The sequence below is a fragment of the Dendrobates tinctorius genome, unplaced genomic scaffold (genome assembly GCF_039654945.1).
Source record: "Dendrobates tinctorius isolate UK_male_01 unplaced genomic scaffold, ASM3965494v1 ptg000111l, whole genome shotgun sequence".
Lineage (NCBI taxonomy): Eukaryota > Metazoa > Chordata > Amphibia > Anura > Dendrobatidae > Dendrobates > Dendrobates tinctorius.
Genome location: NW_027361779.1, coordinates 42,005,548 through 42,030,845, shown reverse-complemented (window position 1 = coordinate 42,030,845; position 25,298 = coordinate 42,005,548). Strand labels below are relative to the sequence as shown.

The 25,298-nt window shown below is 41.8% G+C and overlaps 1 protein-coding gene across 1 annotated transcript in view; it reads left to right on the top strand.

The window, feature by feature from the left end:
* The window catches only part of BCKDHB (branched chain keto acid dehydrogenase E1 subunit beta), a 318,960-nt gene that overhangs the window by 157,711 nt on the left and 135,951 nt on the right, over positions 1-25,298 (top strand). The window contains exons 7-8 of the mRNA XM_073589685.1: positions 6,069-6,166; positions 8,577-8,687. Of these exons, the coding sequence (XP_073445786.1) occupies positions 6,069-6,166; positions 8,577-8,687 (209 nt within the window). The remainder of the gene's footprint in view (positions 1-6,068; positions 6,167-8,576; positions 8,688-25,298) is intronic.

Genomic DNA, 25,298 nt, shown 5'->3' with positions numbered 1-25,298 from the left:
CTCCCCTTCATACGCCTCTTTGTCGTTTTTACCTGATGGTAAGAAGATTTTATATTCTCAATAAGCAATTATTATTTTATCTCCTGGAGACGCTGGAAAAATCCTTCTTTATGTTGTGCATACACAAAATAGGATCACCCTTTAAAATGAACCAATATTTTTTTTATTAAATTGCGTATGCATGTGTGAGATCGATTGAAAGTGGTGATCAGACCCCATCTCTCAAAATCCGCAGGTCCGGCCTTCCTTTGTGCAGAGATTTTATCTACATTTTTATTTCTGATTTTCTCAATGCAATCTTTCTGTGAGAAATAATTGGCCCTAGTGAAAGCATCTTTCAACTGGGGGCAAATCTCGAGATTTGCCCCCTGTTATGCTAACCTGTTTATGGGGGCTTTTGAGGCCTTATTCATCGCGCAGTCCCCACTTGCGGTAGGTAAAATAGCACTTTATAGACTCTTCATTGATGACTTGTTCATTATTTGGACCGGTTCAGAGTCAGAAGCAATTGAGTTTACCCAGTCCCTGAATCATAATAATTGGGGTCTCACTTTCTCCTCCAATATTTCCACCGCAGGCATTCAATTTTTGGATCTAATGATTAATGTTGACCAACAAGGTCGAATCTCTACATCAACCTATTTCAAAAAAGTTGATGTTAATAGCTACCTTAATTTTTCCAGCAGCCACCTCCCGAAATGGATTTTGAATATTCCATATGGGCAATACTGGAGAGTCTGTAAGAACTGTACCAATGACAGTGATTTTTTAAAAGAGGCAAAAATTCTAGATAACCGGTTCATTAACAAGGGCTATCCTAAAAAATTATTGAAAGATGCCTTCACTAGGGCCAATTATTTCTCACAGAAAGATTGCATTGAGAAAAGCAGAAATAAAAATGTAGATAAAATCTCTCCACAAAGGAAGGCTGGACCTGCGGATTTTGTGAAATGGGGTCTGATCACCACTTTCAATCGTTCTCACACATGCATACGCAATTTAATAAAAAAAATATTGGTTCATCTTAAAGTGTGATCCTATTTTGTCTACCCATTTACCGGCACAACTCATGACATTTTTTAGAGAGAATCGGACCCTACGTAATTTGGTGGCCCCAAGCAATACTTCTATCAGACATTCACCCCTACCAATAACCCAAGGTCTGCAGAACCCAGGGTGTTTTGCCTGTAGAACTCCCAAATGCCTCTGTTGCACATCTATTTTAAACTGGGTGCAATATTTCAAATCTCGCACTATTGGTTCATCTTTTAAAATAAACTGTCACATTACCTGTCAGTAGTGTTGAGCATTCCGATACCGCAAGTATCGGGTATCGGCCGATACTTGCTGTATCGGAATTCCGATACCGACTTCCGATATTTTTTCAATATCGGAATTCGGCATCGGAATCGGAAGTTCAGTTGATTGACGGCCTGACGTCATCATGATGCGCGGTGTGTGCGCATCATGATGCGCCGTCATTTCGGGCCTTCCGGGGGTCTCTGCCGGCCTGCCGGGGGGCTGTGCCGGCCTGCCGGGGGGCTGTGTGGACTGCCCGGGGTCTGTACCGGCCTGCCGGGGGGCTGTGCCGGCCTGCCGGTGGTCTGTGCACCCTGTGGGGGTCTGTACCGGCCTGCCGGGGGGCTGTGCCGGCCTGCCGGGGGGCTGTGCTGATGTCCGGGGGTCTGTGCAAGCATCGTCCGATGGGACTATAAGTCCCATCGGGCGATGCCTGCTACCATGACAGTGATTGACACATTAGCCAATGATGGGACAATAGTAGTCCCGTCATCCGGCTAATGTGTTAAATGTTAAAAAAAAAAAAAAAAAATACTACATACATACTACATGCATGCTACATACATACTACATGCATGCTACATACATACTACATATATACTACATACATACTACATACATACTACATACATACTGCATGCTACATACATACTACATACATACTACATGCATGCTACATACATACTACATACATACTACATACATGCTACATACATACTGCATGCTACATACATACTACATACATACTACATACATACTACATGCATACTACATATATACTACATACATACTACATACATGCTACATACATACTGCATGCTACATACATACTACATACATACTACATGCATGCTACATACATACTACATATATACTACATACATACTACATACATGCTACATACATACTGCATGCTACATACATACTACATACATACTACATGCATGTTACATACATACTACATGCTACATATATACTACATGCATGCTACATACTACATGCTACATACATACTACATATATACTACATGCATGCTACATACATACTGCATGCTACATGCATGCTACATACATGCTACATACATGCTACATACATACTACATATATACTACATACATACTACATACATACTACATGCATGCTACATGCATGCTACATACATACTACATATATACTACATGCATGCTACATACATACTACATGCTACATGCATGCTACATACATACTACATACATACTACATGCTACATACATACCACATATATACTACATACATACAATACATTCATACAATTCATACATAGACATACAGTACATATAACATAGAGTAACATACTTTCCAATACTTGTCACATTGTTCCCCGAAGCCATTGTCTTTTCCGGGATAAATATTAACATAACAAACCACAAAAATACTCACCCACGATCCGAAGCAGTCCACGAGTGTGTCCCACGACGATCTTGGGTAGAGAACTGCAGCATCAGATGATGCTGCCGTTCTCTACGGGCTGCAGGAATCCAATGACGGAAGGTAGGTATCCTTCCGCACTGTATTCCTCCGCCACTTAAAAAAAAAAAAGTCCCTAGTCTCACTTTATGCCATTGCTGTGTGGGAAATTCCCACACAGCAATGGCATAAAGTGAGACTAGGGACTTTTTTTTTTTAAGTGGCGGAGGAATACAGTGCGGAAGGATACCTACCTTCCGTCATTGGATTCCTGCAGCCCGTAGAGAACGGCAGCATCATCTGATGCTGCAGTTCTCTACCCAAGATCGTCGTGGGACACACTCGTGGACTGCTTCGGATCGTGGGTGAGTATTTTTGTGGTTTGTTATGTTAATATTTATCCCGGAAAAGACAATGGCTTCGGGGAACAATGTGACAAGTATTGGTAAGTATGTTACTCTATGTTATATGTACTGTATGTCTATGTATGTATTGTATGAATGTATTGTATGTATGTAGTATATATGTGGTATGTATGTAGCATGTAGTATGTATGCAGCATGCATGTAGTATGTATGTAGCATGCATGTAGTATATATGTAGTATGTATGTAGCATGTAGTATGTATGTAGCATGCATGTAGTATATATGTAGTATGTATGTAGCATGTAGTATGTATGTAGCATGTAGTATGTATGTAGCATGCATGTAGTATATATGTGGTATGTATGTAGCATGCATGTAGTATGTATGTAGTATATATGTAGTATGTATGTAGCATGTATGTAGTATGTATGTAGCATGCATGTAGCATGCAGTATGTATGTAGCATGCATGTAGTATATATGTAGTATGTATGTAGCATGTAGTATGTAGCATGCATGTAGTATATATGTAGCATGTAGTATGTATGTAGCATGCATGTAGTATATATGTGTTATGTATGTAGCATGTAGCATGCATGTAGCATGCATGTAGTATATATGTGGTATGTATGTAGCATGCAGTATGTATGTAGCATGCATGTAGTATATATGTAGTATGTATGTTGCATGTAGTATTTATGTAGTATGAATGTAGCATGTATGTAGTATGTAGTATGAATGTAGCATGTATGTAGTATGCATGTTGTATGTATGTAGCATGTAATTTTTTTTTTTTTTTTTTTTTTTTTTTACATTTAACACATTAGCCGGATGATGGGACTACTACTGTCCCATCATTGGCTAATGTGTCAATCACTGTCATGGTAGCAGGCATCGCCCGATGGGACTTGTAGTCCCATCGGACGATGCCTGCACAGACCCCCGGAGCCTGCACAGACCACCGGCAGGCCGGCACAGCCCCCCGGCAGGCCGGCACAGCCCCCCGGCAGGCCGGCACAGCCCCCCGGAGCCTGCACAGCCCCCCGGCAGGCCGGCACAGCCCCCCGGAGCCTGCACAGACCACCGGCAGGCCGGCACAGACCACCGGAGCCTGCACAGACCCCCTGGCAGGCCGGCACAGCCCCCCGAAAGGCCCGTACAGACCCCAGAGAGGCTGTACAAGGGCAGGAAAGGGTTTTTCTTATTCCGATACCGGAAGTCCCATAGACTTGAATGGGACTTCCGGTATCGGAATCGGCGATACCGATACTTTTTTTAAAGATCGGCCGATACCATCCGATACGATACTTTGAAGTATCGGACGGTATCGCTCAACTCTACCTGTCAGTCAAATAATGTCATCTACTTAATTGAATGTGACTGTGGGCTGCAATATGTGGGCAGGACTGTTAAGTCTATGCATAATAGACTGAATAAACACCGTCAAAATATTAAAACCGGGTATCTGCTTCACAGCTTATCTAAACACTTTTTGCTGGCACACAATAAGAATCCAGGTTCGCTAAAGCTCACAGTTATAGAGCATATCAGAGATGACGTACCCAATCGCTATGAGAGCTTAATAAGGAGGGAAAGTTTTTGGATCTTCAAACTAGGTACGCTAGCACCAGAAGGGTTAAACTTAATGGTTGAGAAACCCATTTGATAGTCAGTGTATTTTATCTGTTATGTTATTTTAGCATATTTTTATCTTTATTTTTAATGATTCCAGTAATATTTATTGTTTATTGTATCTGATATATAATTTTAAAAATGTTTTACCTTGTTTTTCTTGATGCAACATGTTTTAATTGTCTTGACCTATTAATCACCTGTCTCTCCCCCCATTGGTCACTACCCCTTTAAATACCTGCCCCCTCATGTGATCTGTGCACTGCCACCTGAGGAAGACAGATGATTCTGTTGAAACGCGTTGTGAATCATGCACTAATAAAAAGATTTTAATTCACCCTCTCCCTCTCTTGCGCTTCGTTTGTGACCAGGATACAACTCAGAACTGTCACCGATTCCTCTCATGAGGTACCTGGCTGGAGCTGCATTTTTTAAAGAACGCACGGCTAGCGCTCCTATTTCTGACCGTCTCCACGCTATCTGAACTATCCTTAGGATAGGTCATCAATGTCTGATTGGTTGGGATCTGACACCAGACATCCCAGCCGATTAGCTGTTCTCAGTGAGGTCGGCGGCTGCCAGCCGGAAATGCCCACTAGTGGAGCCGATTCGTCTTCTGATAGTGGCCTCAGCAGGATACTACACATCCGTCTCCTATTGATTTGAAAAGGAGGTGGATGTTCTGAGCCGGTGCAAATCTATCAGAAGGCTAAGTAGCTCCACAACTGAGCAGTTGCGGCCGCTGACACCAAGAACAGCTGATCGGCGGGGGTTTCTGACCCCGACTGATAAGACATTGGTGACTTATCCTAAGGATAGGTCAGCGGTGATAAAGCAGTGGACAAACCTCCTTAAGTTAATCCCTGGTATTCTTAAAAAGTTTAATGGGGACTCTCTGGATGCCTTTCTTCCAGTGCTAGACGTTTTTATGACCTTTGATTTGAAGAGCTGCTTCTAATTAAATGTGATTGATTTTGGAAGGTGAACACTGATGACATGACACTTATGGAAAGTGGGAAAATATTATGTTTCTTGGTTTGCATGGTGTGAAAAGATGGATGGCATCAGGTCTGAAGACGACAAGCAGGTTCTGGATGAAGATGTGAAATATCAGATGCATTTACATGTCTGTACACTATCTATCTGAACTTTAATGAAGCATAATACTGATCGTCTACATTCGTAAGGATAGTCATGTTTTCAGTGAAGGAGTGTATATCTGGCCAGATAAGATTATAGAAGACATTAAATTATGTCACTATATCAGATCTGAATATGGCAGTATGGTTTAATTCTGTTTTTTTTTTTTTTTTTTTTCTTTTTCTAGTTGAGCAAGTTCCTGTGGAACCATACAACATCCCTTTGTCGCAGGCCGAGGTGGTTCAGGAAGGAAGGGACGTTACTTTATTATCTTGGGGTACCCAGGTTAGTATACCACGCTCACGTGGCAATTTTCAGACCTGCTATAGAAAGTAATGAAGAGCGAGCATATTTGCGGCCACCCCTATTTCTGGCAGCATTTGCGGAGGCTACAAGTTCTAGTCAACATTTATAGCATATCCTACCGATGTTCCTTGAATGTCCAAGGTGAGACAACCCCTGTAGTTTTATAGATACTGTACCATATCTGACTTGGGCATAAAGTCACATATTTCTTGTTTGTCTCATAGCACTAGAATTATTGTAGGTGCATTATATTTAGGAGTCAGTACAACAGTATGGCATTTACACGAATGTTCTTTTGTGTTTTTGCTTTATTTATTAAAGGTTGTCCAGTACTTGTGTATCGATGACCTTGGAATAGATAATTATAACATTATGGTGGGTCTGACACCTAGCACCCCCACCTATCAGCTTTTATCACCTTTGGCGGAGGCAAGATAAATATAATTTATGAAGCTGAGCACTGCAACTCCATACACTGTTAAGTGACTGTGGCAGGGTACTGCAGATTAGCTCCTATTTTAAAGAGTACCTTGTTTACATCCATCCTCCAGTGGATGTGATAACAGCTGACTTGTATCTTGCATTTTCAACAGTTTCACTTCCACAAGTTTCCTCACTAATTCACAGTTGTATCTGAATGGATGGAGACTCCTTTCTATGGTGTCCCCCAAGCACAGTATACAGAGACCTGAGGGATTCCTGCTCTTCTGCCTCCATGTAGCACATGTACAGAAGCAGCAGCTGCACTGAAGACATTATACTGCATTAAAGAGCATGGTAGCTGTGAATCCAGCTCTAGGGAGAGATAAACACTGAGTAGAAAGCAGCCTCTTACTCACGCTTTCTTGGTCACTGCTCCTTCTTTCCTTCCCCCTCCCATTTACATAAACCTTAAAATACAGCTGTAAATTAGCAGTCTCTTTTGTTTTGACCAAAATAGAGATTAGATTTTTTTCAGAAGAAATAATGAGAATTGGATAAAGAAGCATATTTTTAGAAGACATATATTACAATGCTTTAATATTTAAGTATTTATTATATTTTTATCATTTTTAAATTGGTCTGATGTTTGTCAGCGTTATGCTCGGATTTTCGTCAGTGTTTCTTTTTTTAACATCAGTTTCATTTGTGATTTTCTCAAATGCAAAACAAATCTAAAAAAATATAAAAATAAATTGTACACGAGGTCCGTGTAAAAACACACATGAACATGTGAACAGTCCCAAAGACTAAAATGGTTACGTATTCAATCCTTGATAAACGAGCATGGATATCTGAATGAGGGCGATCTGACTATTTACAGTATTAATGAGCTGTTTTAAGTTGTTACCAGAAGCTTCCCTGCTTGATGATGGCTTCCAGGTAGCAACAAATTTGTAGTTTATGTTGCACAGAGTAAAAATAAACCAATAAAAAATGGTAATAAAGATTTTTTTTTCCATGACTGATTTTACATTGGTTTCCTAGCACAGTGGACCTCTAGTTTTCATGCTCCTGTTGTGTTTCAGAGCAGCAGAATGGGGGCTTGCAGAAGAACGACTTGTTTTTAGAATGTAATATTACCCAGAGCCCACTCAAATGAATGCACTGAGCCTTCTAGAATAGGAACTTAGCAGTGTTTCTCTGCTTTGACTCATAAAGGGGGATTCTACTGAGACTAGCCAACTCTGTGAAGTCCATATTTCTCCTTTGCCTCATTGGGGGGACACAGGACTGTGGTGTGTCCCCCAATGAGCGTCTCGGAGAAAAGGATTTTATGTTGAGTACCGCAAAAATCCATATTTCTCCTTCGCCTCATTGGGGGACATAGCACACAGTCCTGTGTTCCCCAATGAGCATCTCGGAGAAGAGGATTTTACGGTGAGTACCACAAAAATCCATATTTCCAGGTGCCGACTGGCCCACAGGGGAACAGGTGAATCCCCTGGTGGGCCCTCCCGGTCTTCACAATACGAGGAGCAGTACACGTGATTCCCTATGTATAGATAAAGGGAGCATTTCCTCAGTCAATCAACAACAGACTGTACAGTTTGATTGTATAGAAGCAGATGTAACTTTGTGAATGGCGTTAATGTCATATGTACTTGTAGATGAATATGGCCTCCAGAGTCCAATAAATGTCTGTTAGAGGAAAATTAAGAATTCCTACATTAAGATTCTGTGAAAGAAAACAAAAAAAAATCCAGTAATATTTAGGTGGTTATATAAAATATTGCTCATGATTTAAAATATGATTAACCATTTCCCTGGATATGAAAATGTCAAACTATGATATGTGTGTCGCTGTAATGAACAAAATTTACCACCGGTATGATTTTGGCACTTGTTAACCTTTCATTTTTATGTGATGACTTGTTTTTGCTGACATGTAGCCGAATGTTCTTTTTAGGTTCATGTTCTGCGTGAAGTTGCATCTATGGCCCAAGAAAAACTTGGCTTATCCTGTGAAGTGATCGACTTAAGAACTATTTTGCCATGGGATTTTGAAACAGTCTGTAAGGTAAGCTATGTGACGTCATGAGAACATTGGAGTAGTTAGGTTCTCGGAAATCAGCAGACAGTATTTAATATGTGTTAAAAGAAAAATGGCATTTAAAAATTAAAACTGGAAAGAGCTAGATTTTGACACTAATACAATGAGAAGTCTGTGTATTATTAAACTCAATTGTAAGAGAAACAATGGATTTCTTTTATTCAAATTGTTCATTTAAGGTGATTATTTATGAGGTCAATGAGCCACTTAATGGTTAGTAAAGTTATAACAAAAGCAGCCTGGTTCTGATGATAAATGGCATCGTGGCTGGATTATAGTGAAGCAAAAGCATTAGTTGCACAGGTTCCTCCACCCCCAAATTCCCACAAATTATTCACAAACATTCAAAGCCACAAAAGAAGAGTTTGAAAAGGTTGTAAGTGTATTATATACTACAAAACTCTACTATATCACCTATCTACAGGGTAACTTGCTAATCGCTGAAGGTGTCACCATTGAGACCTCAATGGATCCTGAGACCATGGCTATGAAATGCTCCATTGTAAAAAGTCAGAATTTTCTGATGTGACTCCATTCCAACTGGGCATTTCAACACATTGTCATCACATTCCCTGTTGATGGGTTTCATTATGCTTCTGACAATTATGATTGTTAGGCCTGCATAAACAATGCGAACAGTAGGCAAGCAATAGTTTTTCTTATTCGATAGCAGATCGCTGCCATGATTACCTGGCTCGGTGATTGGAAACAAGCGCTCTTACAGATAATTGTTTGAGTAGTTATGAGCCCACGTAAAAGGGCCTATTAAAATTCTACAGCACTGAGGCTGATTTGTCGCGTTTGTCGAGATTGAAGGAGGGGAGCAGTTCTTGGAACATAACAGCTCTAACCTTATAGTCTTACGGGTACCATGAAAATATGGAAAATATTCTACAAGCTTGTTCTCCACTCAAAGTTTTTTTCTTTCCTCTAAAATACTGCAGTACCAGTCATAAGTGATTGAAACCTGCTCCTATGAAAGATATGTTTCTTGTAACTCTTGGATGGTGTTGCTTCTCTTTGCAGAGGTCCACGGAGTCTTACTGGAAGTGTCCAACTCGTTAAGGAGCCTTGAGCATAGGGCTGGTCAATGAGATGTGGCTAGGTCCCAAAATGTTATGAGATCCCCAATTTTCAGGATATCTGTTCACCTGGATGTTTCAGGCTGGAGAGGTTAATGCTATAATTCCCACATGATTTTAGTTTTCCATAGATAGGAAACATGGCATGTATACAGTCATCCATCTGACCGATATTAATTCAGGGCTGATGGCAAGCCTCACCACAATGTAATTACATGCATTGTGTTTGTACCAGGCTCATATTGCCGAAAATGTCTCCCAAAACTATAGAATGTATGACTGTCACAAAAACCCCAATATTTATACCTGGACTTCGATATCAGAGTGTCTGATATAATTCCTTTGAAGACCAGAAGAGTTTTCCCAGGATGTTTAAATTTGGCCTCGGTTGTACACTGGATCCAGACATTGTCTTTTCTCCAGCAGATAACCTACTTTATTTACCTATTCACAGCTTGAGGTCATAGCTTAACAGGAATTTTATATGAAATTTTGAGTGCTCGCTTTTTTTTTTCCTTCAGGTTTTGATGAAGTCATGCTTCCAGCGTCAATTATAAGGGTGTCACATCCCAACTTAAGAGATGGCTTTATGGATTTTGGTCCAATTTTACCATTATATCTATGCCATAGACACTAATTCATATCACTGGCTCATAGCTTTATTTATGGATAGCTAGCCACCACAGCCAAAGAGGAGGATGGAGCAGGGAATCAATCTTGTTCAGAAGCATAATGGTATGCCCTTTTTAACTGCCTGTTGCAGTCTTGGTCAGTTGAGAGGGTCACACATTTCCTGGCAAGCTACAAAGAGTCTTTAAAATGGTTCATAAGTTGACAAAATACCCAAATAGTCTCGGCCCCATGGTTCCAATAGAAAACCTCCATAAAGTGCAGAGCATAGACTGACCCTCCTTTGCAACATGAATTTCTGTTCTAGAGTCCTACAGACACATTCACACATAAAGGAGAATGACATCAGTGTGGTGGAATCGAGGACTTCTTTGCTTCCCTAGCAGGGCTTCTTGTACTTGATAAACAGTGACGTTGGAAGGCCAGGCTTATGCTGCTGTGTATTGAAGGCTTTCTTTACCCAGTAGTCTTTCTGGACAGGAATGCTGCAGGTATAGTGTGGGGTGGTTGATAATAGAAACTCTCCAAAGCCCAATGATCTTGGTGAACATTAGAGTTGAGCGACTTTGGTCGGATCGAGTTTCGTGAAACCCGAAAGAAACAAAATTTGAGTCGGATGAAACTGGTCCGACTAGGGCAAAAAAAAGTCAGAGTTTCGTCCGAAACCCGACCCCAAAGCAAGTCAATGGGGAATAAAAGTCGGCATTGAGTGGATGAAGAGATCATCAACTTTGGGAAGGAAACGGTTCTTCCAATGGAATTTTTTACCACAAGACAAACATGGATGACTATATCTTTTAAGGCAGGGTCCAATTCCTCTAGAATAAGGGAAAGTAGGGCCGAGTGAGGTGTGAGGGTTGTGGTTTTGCCCGTAAGTTTGCTAATGATGCGGGAGGAGATCTGCGACCACAAGATACTAACCGTTGGGCAACTCCAGAAAACATGTAGGATGTCTCCCTTCTGACCGCAGTCCCTCCAGCATAGAGGCGAGTTCGTAGTCCCAATATGGGCAAGTCTATTGGGGGTATAGTACCAACGTGATACAACCTTAAAATGGGTCTCCTGCAATGACATGGAGAGTACGGAGTGATATGATAAAGAGAGCGAGTCCTCCCAGTCTTCTACAGTGAAGGAAGAGTTTAAGTCTTTCTCCCAACTCGGCATTGAAGGGCTTTTTGTCAAGGCCGTATCTTGGTTGTAGTTATCATAAACAAACCATGACTCCAGAAATTACTATTACTATGACCACAATTATTTAGTATTTTTATGGATGACTCAGTGAAGTTTAGTTTCTTGTCGAGAAATATTTTTATATTATCCTTAAGAGTAAGGTGTTCGAGAAACAGGGACGAGGAGATATTATATGTAGTTTTTAGTGTTTGAAAGGATAAAAATTCCGTCCCGTTAAAAATGTCTTCTAAGTTTGATATTTTTAAATCTGCCCAGATGGGGGATAATGAATGGTTCGTCATAGAGTAAATGAGTGTTAGGGGGAGTTTCTTAAGGATGGGCGTTTTATGGGATCCTCTTTTTGGTTTAGAGATCTTAAACCAGGCGAGTGCAACAGCTTGAAAGATTGGATGAGCAACAGAGTTTGGAAGGTTGTTAGCTATGGCATTATAGATTATGGATCTAGGGTGCTTATTGTTATTAAGTGTAGACTCTTAAGTCAAGCCAAGCCGGGGGATCTGAATCTGTTTAAGTAACAAAGAATAATAGTGGGCTGTGATGTTAGGGATGCTTATACCTCCATTCAATCTTTTCTTAAATAAGGTTTGAGTGGCCGTTCTGGGCTTCTTATAGCCCCAAATGAAAGAATTAATCTGTGCCTGTAAGCTAGAAAGATGGATAGAAGGGATAGGGAGTGGTATACACCTTTAAAATGTATAATATTTTTGGCAAAGTAAAAAACTTTATTGTAAGGATCCTTCCCCACCATGATAGAGATCTATCCCTGAAAATCACGCAATCCTTATTTATTAATTCAGATAGTTTTTTAAGGTTGGATTTAACCAACCCAGTGAGGTTACTGTTCACCGTGATTCCCAAATAAGCAAATTCCTTGTCACACCAGTTAAGAGAGGTTACAGTTTTAATACATCTGGTTTGGTCCTTACTGATGTTTAACGGGAGAATGTTAGACTTGCGTTCATTGATTTTAAAATTGGACAATGATGAGAATTTGTTAATTTCTGAGAGAGCCTCAGGGATGGAGATCTCGGGTTTGGTTAAAGTTAGGATAACATCATCAGCAAAAAGACTGATCTTATGATGACGATTTAAGGTGTTTAATCCTACTATTTTGGTTTTTTTCTGATCTGTTCGGCCAGAGGTTCCATAGCTAAATTAAATAGAATGGGGGAGAGGGGGCAGCCTTGTCTAGTGCCATTTGATATGGTAAGTGGCTCTGAGACATGGTTGTTACAAATTACACTGGCTCTTGGGTCTGAATATAGGGCCATGATGGGGGATGTCAGATTATCATCGAACCCGAATTTTTTGAGTGTCTGCTTGAGAAAACACCAACTAAGTCTGTCGAATGCTTTCTCGGCATCGAGTGACAACAGAGCCATGGGTGTTTTCGAAGAGTTAGCCCATTTTATGGTATTGATGATTCGCCTTGTTGCATCGGCTGGTTGTCTCCCTTTTGTAAAGCCCATCTGATCATTGCTTATCAGTTTAGGAATTATCAGACTTAGCCTATTCGCTATGATCTTAGAATACAACTTAATGTCTGTGTTAATTAGTGAAATAGGGCGGAAGTTCTCTATGGCTTCAGGATCCCCTTTCATTTTGGGGATGACCGAGATCGAAGCCATCAGCATTTCGGATGGAAACGCTCCCTTTCCTGAGGCATAATTGAACATCTCGGTAAGGTGAGGGGAGAGAGAATTGTTGAAGGCTTTGTAATAGGTGTTGGTTAGTCCATCGGGACCTGGGGATTTGTGAAGATTAAGTTTCTTGATGGTGTCTGCAATTTCAATAGAAGTAAACGGGGCTGACAAGAACACTATATCATCAAAAGATAAAGAAGGCATATTTATTGTTGATAGATAGTTATCAATTTTTTCTAGGTTTTGGGAAAGCGGCTTAGGGTCAGGGTTTAAATTATACAGCTTGGCGTAGAAGTTCGCAAATTCATTTGCTATTTCCTGGGGATGCAAAAGTTTAGAGCTACCATTAATCGAGTTAATTCTATTAATTTTATTATGAATTCTTTTGTTTTTGATTCGGTTGGCCATGTACCTCGTGGGTTTATTGAGAGACGTGTAATAGTTATACTTAGAAGATTTTACTATTGCTTCATAGGGGGAATTCAGCTGAGTCCTGAGTTCTTGTCTTAGTTTATCAAGTTCTAATTTTAGGGTGGGAGATGGTGAGGCAAGGTTCACAATGGTACTTTCAAGTTTACGGATTGATAGTAGAGTGGCGTTAATTTTTTCTCTATTCTCTTTCTTTAATTTAGACGTAATGCTAATAATGACGTCTCTCACAACTGCCTTGTGAGCACACCAATTAGTGAATGGGTTTGTCACTTCAGTTCTATTCTCTCTAAAGAAGTTATCTAAAGCTTCCTGGATGACAGTCTTGTGGATTGGATTATGTAAAATGTTTGCACTACACTTCCAGAGTTTGGCATTCTTCAAGGGAGGACCCAATAAAAGTTTGCCAAAAACCGGAGAGTGGTCAGAAATGGTTCTGTTTCCAATGGAGATTTCCTTAAATCTAGTGAGAGAAAATACATTTGTAACAATCAAATCAATCCTGGATGCGGATTGATGCACCTCAGAGAAATGTGAATATTCCCTCGATGTGGAATTTAAACACCTGAAAGCATCCAGTAACTCATTTTTATCTAACCATGCATTGAGGTTATCATGATTAGGTCTTGAGCTTGAAGAAGAATCCATAATATTGTTGAGAGTGATTTTGAAGTCACCTAAAAGGAATAGATCACCTCTTTTCACAATAGACACCTTTTTCATGACTTTGTTGAGGAATGACACTTGATCTCGGTTAGGAGCATAGATATTGACCAGTGTACATACCTGATCATTCAGTCTGCACACCAAGATATGGAATCTACCCCCCTCGTCCTTGTGTTCCTCCAAGGCTTCGAAGGGGATAGAACTCCCAATCATTGTCAATACTCCAGCTTTCTTTTTCGAGTTACAGGACTCGAAAATATGTGGATATTTATGATGATTAAAGTAAGGGTGATTCTCGTGTAGGAATTTTGATTCCTGGATACAGGCAATGTCTACACGAGAATCTAGGAGTTCCTTCCAGAGGATATGCCTCTTTCTTGGACTATTCAAGCCCCTGACATTGTACGATGCCACTTTGAAGCTCATGGTTACAATGCGGTGTGACTGACTAAGGTTAGTCTGCAGCAGAGTTACGCTGGATGCTCAAGGAGAAGGTTGAACTAGCAACACCAAAACTTATAGAACTTTGCTAACTACCAAACCTTTAGTTAACTTGTCGTCAACTTTGAATTTAGCTGCAACGAAAGGGTTAACACAATAAAGAAATTGTTCAAGTAGTTCAATTACGAAACTACCTCCTTACAACGGGGTCCAGAATGTGGACGGGGAAAAAAAGAGAAAACCTCCAATACGAGGTTAATCAGGCCAAAGCTGCCTGTTAAAACAAGGTAATCTTCCATGGCGAAGGCCTAAGTCATTTGCCGTGGTTAGGTTGAGCTTCTTTAATAGACCTGAGGAAGTCTGCTCCTTCTTCCGGTGAGAACAGAGGTATTGTCCTCCCTCTGTAGAAAACCAGCAGCTTCACGGGGAATCCCCATTTGTAAAGGATGCCTTTCTCCTTCAGTGCTGATGTTATGCTTTTGAATGATCGGCGTAGATCCAGAGTCTCCTTGGAAAGGTCAGGAAACACTTTAAGATCCTTGTGTGGATCCAGGAAAGTTTTGTTGGATTTCAGATAGTTCAGAATCTTCTCTTTAGTTTGATAAAAGTGCACCCTGAGAATGGTATCTCTAGGGACCTCTATAGGGAGCTTAGGAGGACGGGGTAGCCTATGGGCTCTGTCGATGATAAGGTCAGATGGTGTTAGATCAGGGATGACCTGCTTAAAGATATCCTGAATATGGCCTGAAAGTTCATCTTGGGAAATGCTCTCCGGGATTCCTCTAATCTTTAGATTATTTCTGCGGCCTCTATCTTCGAGATCCGCCATCTTGGTCCTGAGCTTATGTATTTCCGAAGATAGGTATTCCAGGTCCACTGAGTATTCTGACGATCTCTACTCGAGCTTATGTATCCTCTCCTCCTGGTTTACTAATTTTTTCTCCACCGTCTCGCGGAATTCTTGAAACTGCAGGTCAAGTCTTTGACTTTGAATGTCGAGTTTTTTGTCAAGTAGGGCACTTAACTTATTGAATAGGACCTCCATGTTATACGAGGTTTGTGATTTCGGAGGAGGAATGTCGAGATCCAAATTAGACCCAAGTGTTTCCATCTTGGACCTGCTTTTGGCTGGAGTTGTGTTTGGGGAGTAGTCACTAGATTCCTCCTCAGACTCAGATATCCCTGCCGTATTTGAGTATTTTTCACCATAGGTTCCCGGCATTCTCCGCTTGGCGTTTATGGAGGAGTCCATGCTTTCTTGTAATTGGACTTCTGGTACAAATGTAACTTTTCTACCACGATCCGCTTGGTGATAGAGGTCTCTCTGAGGAGATCTAGATCTAATGGGGCTCCGAGCATTGATTTGGTCCCTTGAATGATGTCGGTTGTTAAATGATTTGTCAGATTTCAGAGGGTTTTGAGCTTTATTTAAGGGCGAGGTTAAATTTTTCCCCCTGGTTTTAATGCCGCTCATGATGCTGTAAGAGGATCCACTTAGATGCTGAACCGCAAAAACTTCACCAGCAATCTCAGAGGGATAATAAAGTTGGTCGAGATCTCTGTTGTGACTCCAAACGAGGATGCGCAGAGGGGACGCAGTGGGCGATATTATTTATCTCAGGATGCGTTCTGCCGGGATCACAGCTGCGATCCTAATGGAAGACGCTCAGGAGAGGTCGCAAGTGTGATGGAATTGGAGACTGAGATGCGTTCTGAGACTTTTGCAGCGTCACCGTTTATAACGCAGCTGCGATCTTGCGTCTCTGCTGATAAAGAGCGCCGACTCTAGGCAGAGCTATGGCACTCCAGAAAGTCTATATAAGCTAAGGGGAGGAGGTCGGGGCGATCTGTCGTGTAATACTCACAGCCTCTACGATCTCCCGTGGTGAGCTTCTTTTTGCAGGCTGCAGCGTCTGGACCGGGGTCTCAAGGGAGACGCAGCTGCTTCCCTGATTATGGAACCTGAGAGGAAGGCTGGGTAAGCCTTACAATAAAATGCTGATTCCCACTTGCAGGTTGAGGGTCCTGACTAGCGTTGCTAGTGTGGGTGAGCTGGGAGCAGGTCCTGAAGGGTTGTGGAGTGTTGATTGAGGCTCTGGAAGCAGGGAGGCTGCAGCCCTGGAAGTCCGGGTGGCTGCACAGTGGTAATTTAGTCCGAGGCTTTGTGGCCCAGTGGTGTGGAAGGCCTCAGATGGTTTCTATGCTCCAGGAGGTCAAAAAACGTCGGTTTTGGTGTCAAAATGTTCCTTATAGGGTCAGCGGTCCTTCCTAAAAGGTATCCAGGCAGAATGGCATGAAATAGTCAAGTTGAGAGTCGGGTTGGGAGGTTTTTCTCAGGAGCTCCCTATTCCTAAGTCTCACATGCTAGTGAGCTAGGCCACGCCCCTTATTACGGTATTTTAAATGATCTAATAAGGGTTATGTTTTAATATTTCCACATATTGCTTTGCACAACATTATAAGGACCAGTGGGCCATCTGTTTGATATTTATCTGCGATTTATACTCCTACAACAAAATCCAGCTAAAGTCAAAATGATTTAAGAAAAAAAAAAAAAAATCAAAACTAAATCCCCTACCTGAATGCCAAAACTTCCAGGTACCCTCCGTAGATTACGTGTGCAATGAATGTAGACTCGTTCTGTTCACATATGTTACTGCTTGCTCCAGTTTTTGCTTTGATTTTTTTTTTTTTATTCATTTCTCTCCTTCAGTATCCCATCTGGAACACGTCTATGAAAGCCATAAAACACTGGCTGCTACTTGTTTAGATTGGGTACAACATTTTCTGCCTAGTATGTTTTTTCCTGTTCTGCAGAATGGCCAGTGATTTTATTGTGTTTTTCTTTCCTAGCCACTGTCCTCATAATTACAAATCTACTTTTTAGGTTTCCTCTTCCTATGAGCCAGTGTTTTCCGTTTCCTTCTTTGTCTCTTTTCTTCTTGTTGGAGTCTTAGTAGAGATCCTTTCCTCCTTTGTACTCCTTCATTATGAGATTAATAGCTGAGGTTGACTGAGACCTGCTTCTCTTTTTACATTAGATCTCATTTATAAATACATTTTTCTGATTACTGAAACACTTACCCGCTAATATATGACAATTTATTAGGTGCTTTCTGGCGATACAGGGTTGTAAAATGGGTTGCATACTGCAAAGTTCTTGCCCATTAATGGGATTCAACATGTAAGTATAGTATCTAATAATGGAGCGGACATGATCTTTTCTATATGCTACATGGGTGGGAAAGGAAAATGAATGATCTATATTCTATCTTACCCAATTTAACTACAATTCATATGATGGGGTTTTTTTTTTGTCACATTATGAGTAAAATAAAATTTTGCTCGAAAAAATATTTTAGCACCACTTTAAATCATATGATGTGCACCAAAAATAAAAAAATAAATCGTCCTCTCTTTAATGTGTTACATTAGACATCTTACCTACGTAAATCGCATCGCCCATGGAATAAATTACCGTAATTGTATTTATCAGATTTATTATATAATTATTTTTTCTATAGGGAATTTTAAAAGTAGCATTTGTTCTATTAAAATGGGGTGATAGGCTGAAAAAAATTGCCAATAGTGTGAGCGCATAGGGAAAAAACCGTTCCGACAGGGTTGGTCCTTGTGCTGAAACCCCTGTGATCAGCTGTTAATAAAAGGGAAAGTGGACAACGTTAGAAAAGTGAGACAATTTTTTTCTCACTTGTCTTCCATGTACAGTTGTACACAATCTGTTTTTCTTTCTTCCTTTTTACAGTAGAATCATAGAATCGTAGAGTTGGAAGAGACCTTCCTGGGCCATCTGGTCCAACCCCCTGCTCAAAGCAGGATTCGCTAAATCATCCCAGACAGATGTCTGTCCAGCCTCTGTTTGAAGACTTCTATTGAAGGAGAACGCACCACCTCTCGTGGCAGCCTGTTCCACTCATTGATCACTCTGTCAAAAAGTTTTTTCTAATATCTGTGTCTCCTCCCATTCAGTTTCATCCCAATGCTTCTAGTCTTTCCTTGTGCAAATGAGAATAAAGTTGATCCTTCTACAATGTGACAGCCCTTTAGATATTTGTAGACAGCTGTTAAGTCTCCTCTCAGTCTTCTCTTTTGCAAGCTAAACATTCCAAAATCCTGCAACCTTTCCTCATAAGACAGGGTTTGCAGACCGGTCACCATTCTGGTCGCTCTTTTCTGAACTTGCTCCAGTTTGTTGATGTCTTTTTTAAAATGTGGCGCCCAAAACTGGACACAGTATTCCAGATGAGGTCTGACCAAAGAGGAGTAGAGGGCAATAATGACTTCACATGATCTAGACTGTATGCTTCTGTTAATACATCCTAGAATTGCATTTGCCTTTTTGCTGCTGCATCACACTGTTGGCTCATATTCAGTCTGTGATCTATTAGTATACCCAAGTCTTTTTCACATGTGCTGTTGCTTAGCCCTATTCCTCCCATTCTGTATATGCTTTTTTCATTTTTATTGCCCAGATGTAGTACTTTGCATTTTTCCCTGTTAAAAACCATTCTGTTAGTTGCTGCCCACTGCTCCAGTATATTTATATCTTTTTGAATCCTCTCTCTCTTCTCTAGTATTAGCTATCCCTCCTAGCTTTGTGTCATCAGCAAATTTAATCAGTTTACCCTCAATTCCTTCATCTAAATCAGGGGTCCCCAACCGCCGGTCCGCGGCCCAGCACCGGGCCGCTGCAGTGCCCTTGCCGGTCCGCGGACACAAGGGGAGCCAGGGGCGGTCAGTGGCGTAGCGGGGGCCCTCATGTGTAGCGGCGGCAGGGAGCGATCCAAGCAGCTCCGCTGCCTGCAAGAGGGAATAGCAGGAGCGGAGCTGCAAGGACCCGTCCAGCTTCCTGCCCGCCGCACGCGCTTCCTGTCTCTGACACAGAGAGGAGCGCGGCCGCTGCTGTGTCAGAGCGAGGAAGCGCGGGCGGCGGGCAGGTGAGAGGAGAGAGGTGGTGTCTGTGTGTGTGTACGTATAATATGTGTGTGTGTGTGTGTGTATGTATGTGTGTGTGTGTGTGTATGTATTGGTCTGTGTTTGTGTAGCCTGGCCCTGGAGGAGATGGGGACATGAGGAGAAGGCCATGAGGGAAGTGATGGAGAGACAGCAGTGATGGGGTGAAGGCAATGATGGGGAGAGGGGAGTGATGGGGTGAAGGCAATGATGGGGAGAAGGGAGTGATGGGGTGAAGGCAATGATGGGGAGAAGGGAGTGATGGGGTGATGGCAATGATGGGGAGAAGGGAGTGATGGGGTGAAGGTAATGATGGGGAGAAGGGAGTGATGGGGTGAAGGCAATGATGGGGAGAGGGGAGTGATGGGCTGAAGGCAATGATGGGGAGAAGGGAGTGATGGGGTGAAGGCAATGATGGGGAGAGGGGAGTGATGGGCTGAAGGCAATGATGGGGAGAAGGGAGTGATGGGGTGAAGGCAATGATGGGGAGAAGGGAGTGATGGGGTGAAGGCAATGATGGGGAGAAGGGAGTGATGGGGTGAAGGCAATGATGGGGAGAAGGGAGTGATGGGGTGAAGGCAATGATGGGGAGAGGGGAGTGATGGGCTGAAGGCAATGATGGGGAGAAGGGAGTGATGGGGTGAAGGCAATGATGGGGAGAGGGGAGTGATGGGCTGAAGGCAATGATGGGGAGAGGGGAGTGATGGGCTGAAGGCAATGATGGGGAGAGGGGAGTGATGGGGTGAAGGCAATGATGGGGAGAAGGGAGTGATGGGGTGAAGGCAATGATGGGGAGAAGGGAGTGATGGGGTGAAGGCAATGATGGGGAGAAGGGAGTGATGGGGTGAAGGCAATGATGGGGAGAAGGGAGTGATGGGGTGAAGGCAATGATGGGGAGAGGGGAGTGATGGGGTGAAGGCAATGATGGGGAGAGGGGAGTGATGGGGTGAAGGCAATGATGGGGAGAAGGGGGTGATGGAGCACTCATTCAAAACCTATGGTGAGTTAAGTCACATTATAAATGTTATTTAATTATAAGTATGCACTGCTACACTACAACCGTGTCCATAGCCCCGCCCCCTTATGACCAAAGCCCCGCCCCTGCCACACCTCCATCCCCGCCCTGCCGGGCCATGGAAGAATGGTCTTGCTTGAAACCGGTCCCTGGTGCAAAAAAGGTTGGGGACCACTGATCTAAATCATTGATAAAGATGTTGAACAATACAGGGCCCAGGACAGAGCCCTGTGGTACCCCACTTGAGACATTCTTCCAACTGGATGTGCAGCCATTTACAACCACTCTTTGGGTCCGATCACTAAGCCAGTCATGAATCCACCTAACAGTTGCCTTGTCCATTCCATACTTAGCCATTTTTTCAATAAGGATTGTGTGAGATACTTTGTCAAATGCTTTGCTGAAGTCAAGATATACTATGTCAACAGCATTTCCTTGATCCACCAAATCAGTGATTCTGTCATAGAAGGAAATTAAGTTAGTCTGACATGACTTATTAGTTACAAACCCATGCTAACTCTGTTTAATCACTTCATTCTTATACAGGTACTGACATACATGTTGTTTAATAATTTGTTCAAAGATCTTTCCTGGTATAGAAGTCAGACTCACCGGCCTATAGTTGCCTGGGTCCACCTTCTTCCCCTTTCTGAAGATAGGAACAACATTTGCTCTTCTTTAGTCTTCTGGGACTTCTCCTGTTCTCCAAGAATTTTCAAAGATTATGGAGAGGGGTTCAAAAATTTCTTCTGCTATCTCCTTCAGTACTCTGGGGTGTAATTCATCTGGACCTGGAGACTTGAATTCATTTAGGTTAGCTAAGTGTTTCCTCACTATCTCTCTGTTTATAGATATCCTGGATTCTTCTATTCCCTTAATAGGACAGTGAAGAACAGTTGATGATACATTTCCTTTCTGAGAGAAAACAGATGCAAAATAGGAATTTAAAAGTTCGGCCTTTTCAACATCCTGGCTTACCATTTCATCATTTTCATCCTGTAAAAATCCTATAGTATCTTTGACTTTTATTTTACTTTTGACATATCCCCAAAATCCTTTGTTATTGCTTTTGACGTCTCTTGCAAGCCTCAATTCATTGCCAGCTTTAGTAATCTGATTTGTGCCCTGCAGGTTCTGCAGACAGCATTATATTCTTTAGATATGCCTCCCGCTTTCCATTTTATAAACATTTCTTTCTTCCTTTTTAGCATGTGCTTAAGTTCTGTGTTCATCCATCCTGGTTTCCTTAAATGCTTCATATTCTTCCCTCTTTTCGGAATTGTTAACAATTGTGCTTTGAGAATTTCATTTTTCAAGATTTCCCATCCTTCCTGTACATTTTTGTCTTTAAGGATACCCAGTCATTGGATACCTCCAATTCTCTTTCTGAGCCCCTTAAAATCTGCCTTTCTGAAATCTAACCTTGACGTCTGAGTCTTCACAGGTCTTCCTCCTCTAGTTATCCAAAATTCTAAAATAGCATGGTTGCTACCTCCTAGGGTCCCAGCCACTTTTACCTCCTCAACCATTTCCTGCCTGTTTATAAGGATTAGATCCAAGGTAGCAGTTCCCCTTGTTTTCTCCCCTACCTTTTGGAAGATAAAGTTGTCAGCAAGAGAGGATAAGAATTTCCTTGACCTGTTAGTTTTGCCTGAGAGAGATTCAGTACAAATGTCTGGATAGTTGAAATCTCCCATGACAACTGTCATATTTTTTTGAGAACTTGACCATTTGATGCATAAAGAGTTCATCCATAACTTCAGCTTGCACAGGCGGCCTGTAGTAAATGCCTACAATGGTGTCCTTTCCATTGTTCTGTCCTTGTATCCTTACCCAAACAGTTTCCACAGAACTCCTGGTCTCTGAAGCTTCAATCTCTGTGCAGATATATGCGTTTCTAACATACAATGCGACACCTCCTCCTCGTTTATCAAATCTGTTTCTTGCAAATAAGTTGTATCCTTCTAGTCTTGTATTCCAATCATGTGTATTGTCCCACCAAGTTTCAGTGATTCCAATGGCGACATATTTCTTTTCCTGCGTTAGTAGTTCCAATTCTCCTTGTTTGTTACCCATGCTTTGTGCATTAGTATAGAAACATTTTAGTTTGTGATTGGTTTCTCTTTCTCCAATATTTTTATTATTTAGATTCTTTTGTCTTTGTTCTTTCCTCCCACTTCTAATAGCAGAATCCTCAATAGCATTTGTCACATGTATGGCTTTTTCTGGTCTTTTGCTTCCCTTCCCACATTGTTTTAGTTTAAAGCTCTCCTTATGAGTGTAGCAAGGCGACTTCCAAATACATGTTTTCCAGTCTTCGTAAGGTGCACCCCATCTCTAGCAAGTAGTCCATCGTATAGGTAATTCACTCCTTGATCCAGAAATCCAAATCCTTGCTGACGGCACCATCGACATAGCCAGTTGTTCACCTGCAGAATCTTATTCCACCTCCTTGTTCCATGGCCATCCACTGGGAGGATGGAAGAGAAGACCACCTGCGCTCCCAGTTCTTTCACTTTCTTTCCTAAGTTTTCAAAGTCACTGCAGATGGTTTCCAGGTCGTTCCTTGCTGTGTCATTTGTCCACACATGTATTAGCAGGAATGGGTAGTCATCTGTAGGTCTGAAGAGTCCTGATATCCTGTCAGACACATCTTTAATTTTTGCACCTGGAAGACAGCACATTTCTCTTGAAGTTATATCCGGTCTGCAGATAGCGGCCTCTGTTCCTCTCAACAGGGAATCCCCCATGACCACCACTCTCCGTTTCTTCTTCACAACATTTTTCTTTCTCCATCCAGGAGGACTCTGAAGGCGTGCAAGGTTGCTGTTTATGGGCAAAGTCTTAACCTGATGTATTTCTTCATCGTTCTCCTGCATAAGGCTGGAGTCACACATAGCGACTCACCAGTGGTCCTGACAAAGATATCAATGTGTCAGGATCGCTGGTAAATCGCTATGTGATCGCTGGTGAGCTGTCAAACAGACAGCTTCACCAGCGATCAGCACAGCGACGCCGTGACAGACCGATTCTGTCAGTGGAAAAAGAGCCATCAGTCCTGCCTCATTGAATAACATTGGTCCGAGTGCTACCCGATAAAGCGGGACCCCTGTATTAGTGACTGAGGTCCTAGTGAAAGAGTCTTAAAGGGCATCTGTCAGTTGGATCATCCGTCCTGATCTGTCTATATGGGGACGTAGGTCATAGGACGCGGAAAAAGATGATACCTTCATATATGCGATCCGATGTTTTATTCCAGAGAAATACACATTTTTACAAGGGGGATATAGTATTTAAGAAGGGCCTGTTAGAGTACTGGACCACCCCCTGTACCAATCTCCCTGTTAAAAAGATTTCTATCTCTTATTTAGAATAACATAATCCAATATTTTCCAAATCACCTGTAGGGATCAATATATTTTAGCAGATGAGTCTGTGGGCTTGTTTTAGCAATGTGCATACTGGGTTTTTTCCTGTGACTGCCATTTCAGTCAAAGCCACTGCAGTGAGTCTGATGCTTGTAAATCATGACCTGAGTGTGGCCTTTTCAGGTCCGCTGAATGTTGGAGGAGCCTTAGGCTATGTTCACACCTGACAATGTTGCAGAGTTTATTTCTGCAGCCAAAACCTTTACTCTTGGCAGTACAAACTCATTTGCATTTTTTCTACATTTTTCAGACAAATTAAATGTATAATTTGTCTGCAGTACGTGTTAATGTTAGTTTTATTCACCACAAATGCTGCAAAAAAGCTTCACAAATGTTATGCAATGTTTTTGCAGTTTGGCAATGCTTTCTATGGGTTTTTCAGCACTTTTTCATTGACCTGCTGCAGATTTTTAAAAAGAATTCAGTTATGGGGGAAAAAAAAAACTTGAGTCGCATGACATTTCTGAAATGCTGGTACTGTAAAACGCAGCTTGTTTTCTGCAGAAAAAAAGTCACAAAAAATACTGCAAAAATGCCACTTGCAAACATAGCTTTACACTAGAATCACACTACCCGTTCGTAGAGATTACTTTTCAGCAGTTTCATTATTATTGCAATGACTGATATAATGCATCTATATACAAAATCCACTATTCACAATTGAAAATAGCCAATGCTCCTTAAAGTGAGCCTGTCAGCAGGATTTTGCTAAGTAAACTAAAGGCATTGTCAGGCTCGTGTTACACTGATTTAAAATGATACCTTGGATGAAGAAATCAGTCTTGTGGTTCTTGTGTAATTAGTGTTGGGGCTCATACTCACTTGCGAGAGACTCGCACGATTCTTGTGCGAGTCTCTCGCATGAAAACCTAGCACTGCTGCCGGCACTTGGACCGGAGCATGCGGCTGTATAGAAATACATGTAGCCGCATGTTCCGGTCCGAGTGCCAGCGGCAGTGCTTGTATGAGCCCTTAGAAGTTTACAGTTAATGAGATGCCCATGCTCTGGTACAAAACTGTAGGCATAGTCTTATCTTGGTGCTCTAAGCCAGAGAAACCAAGAAGAGACCTGCTCACAG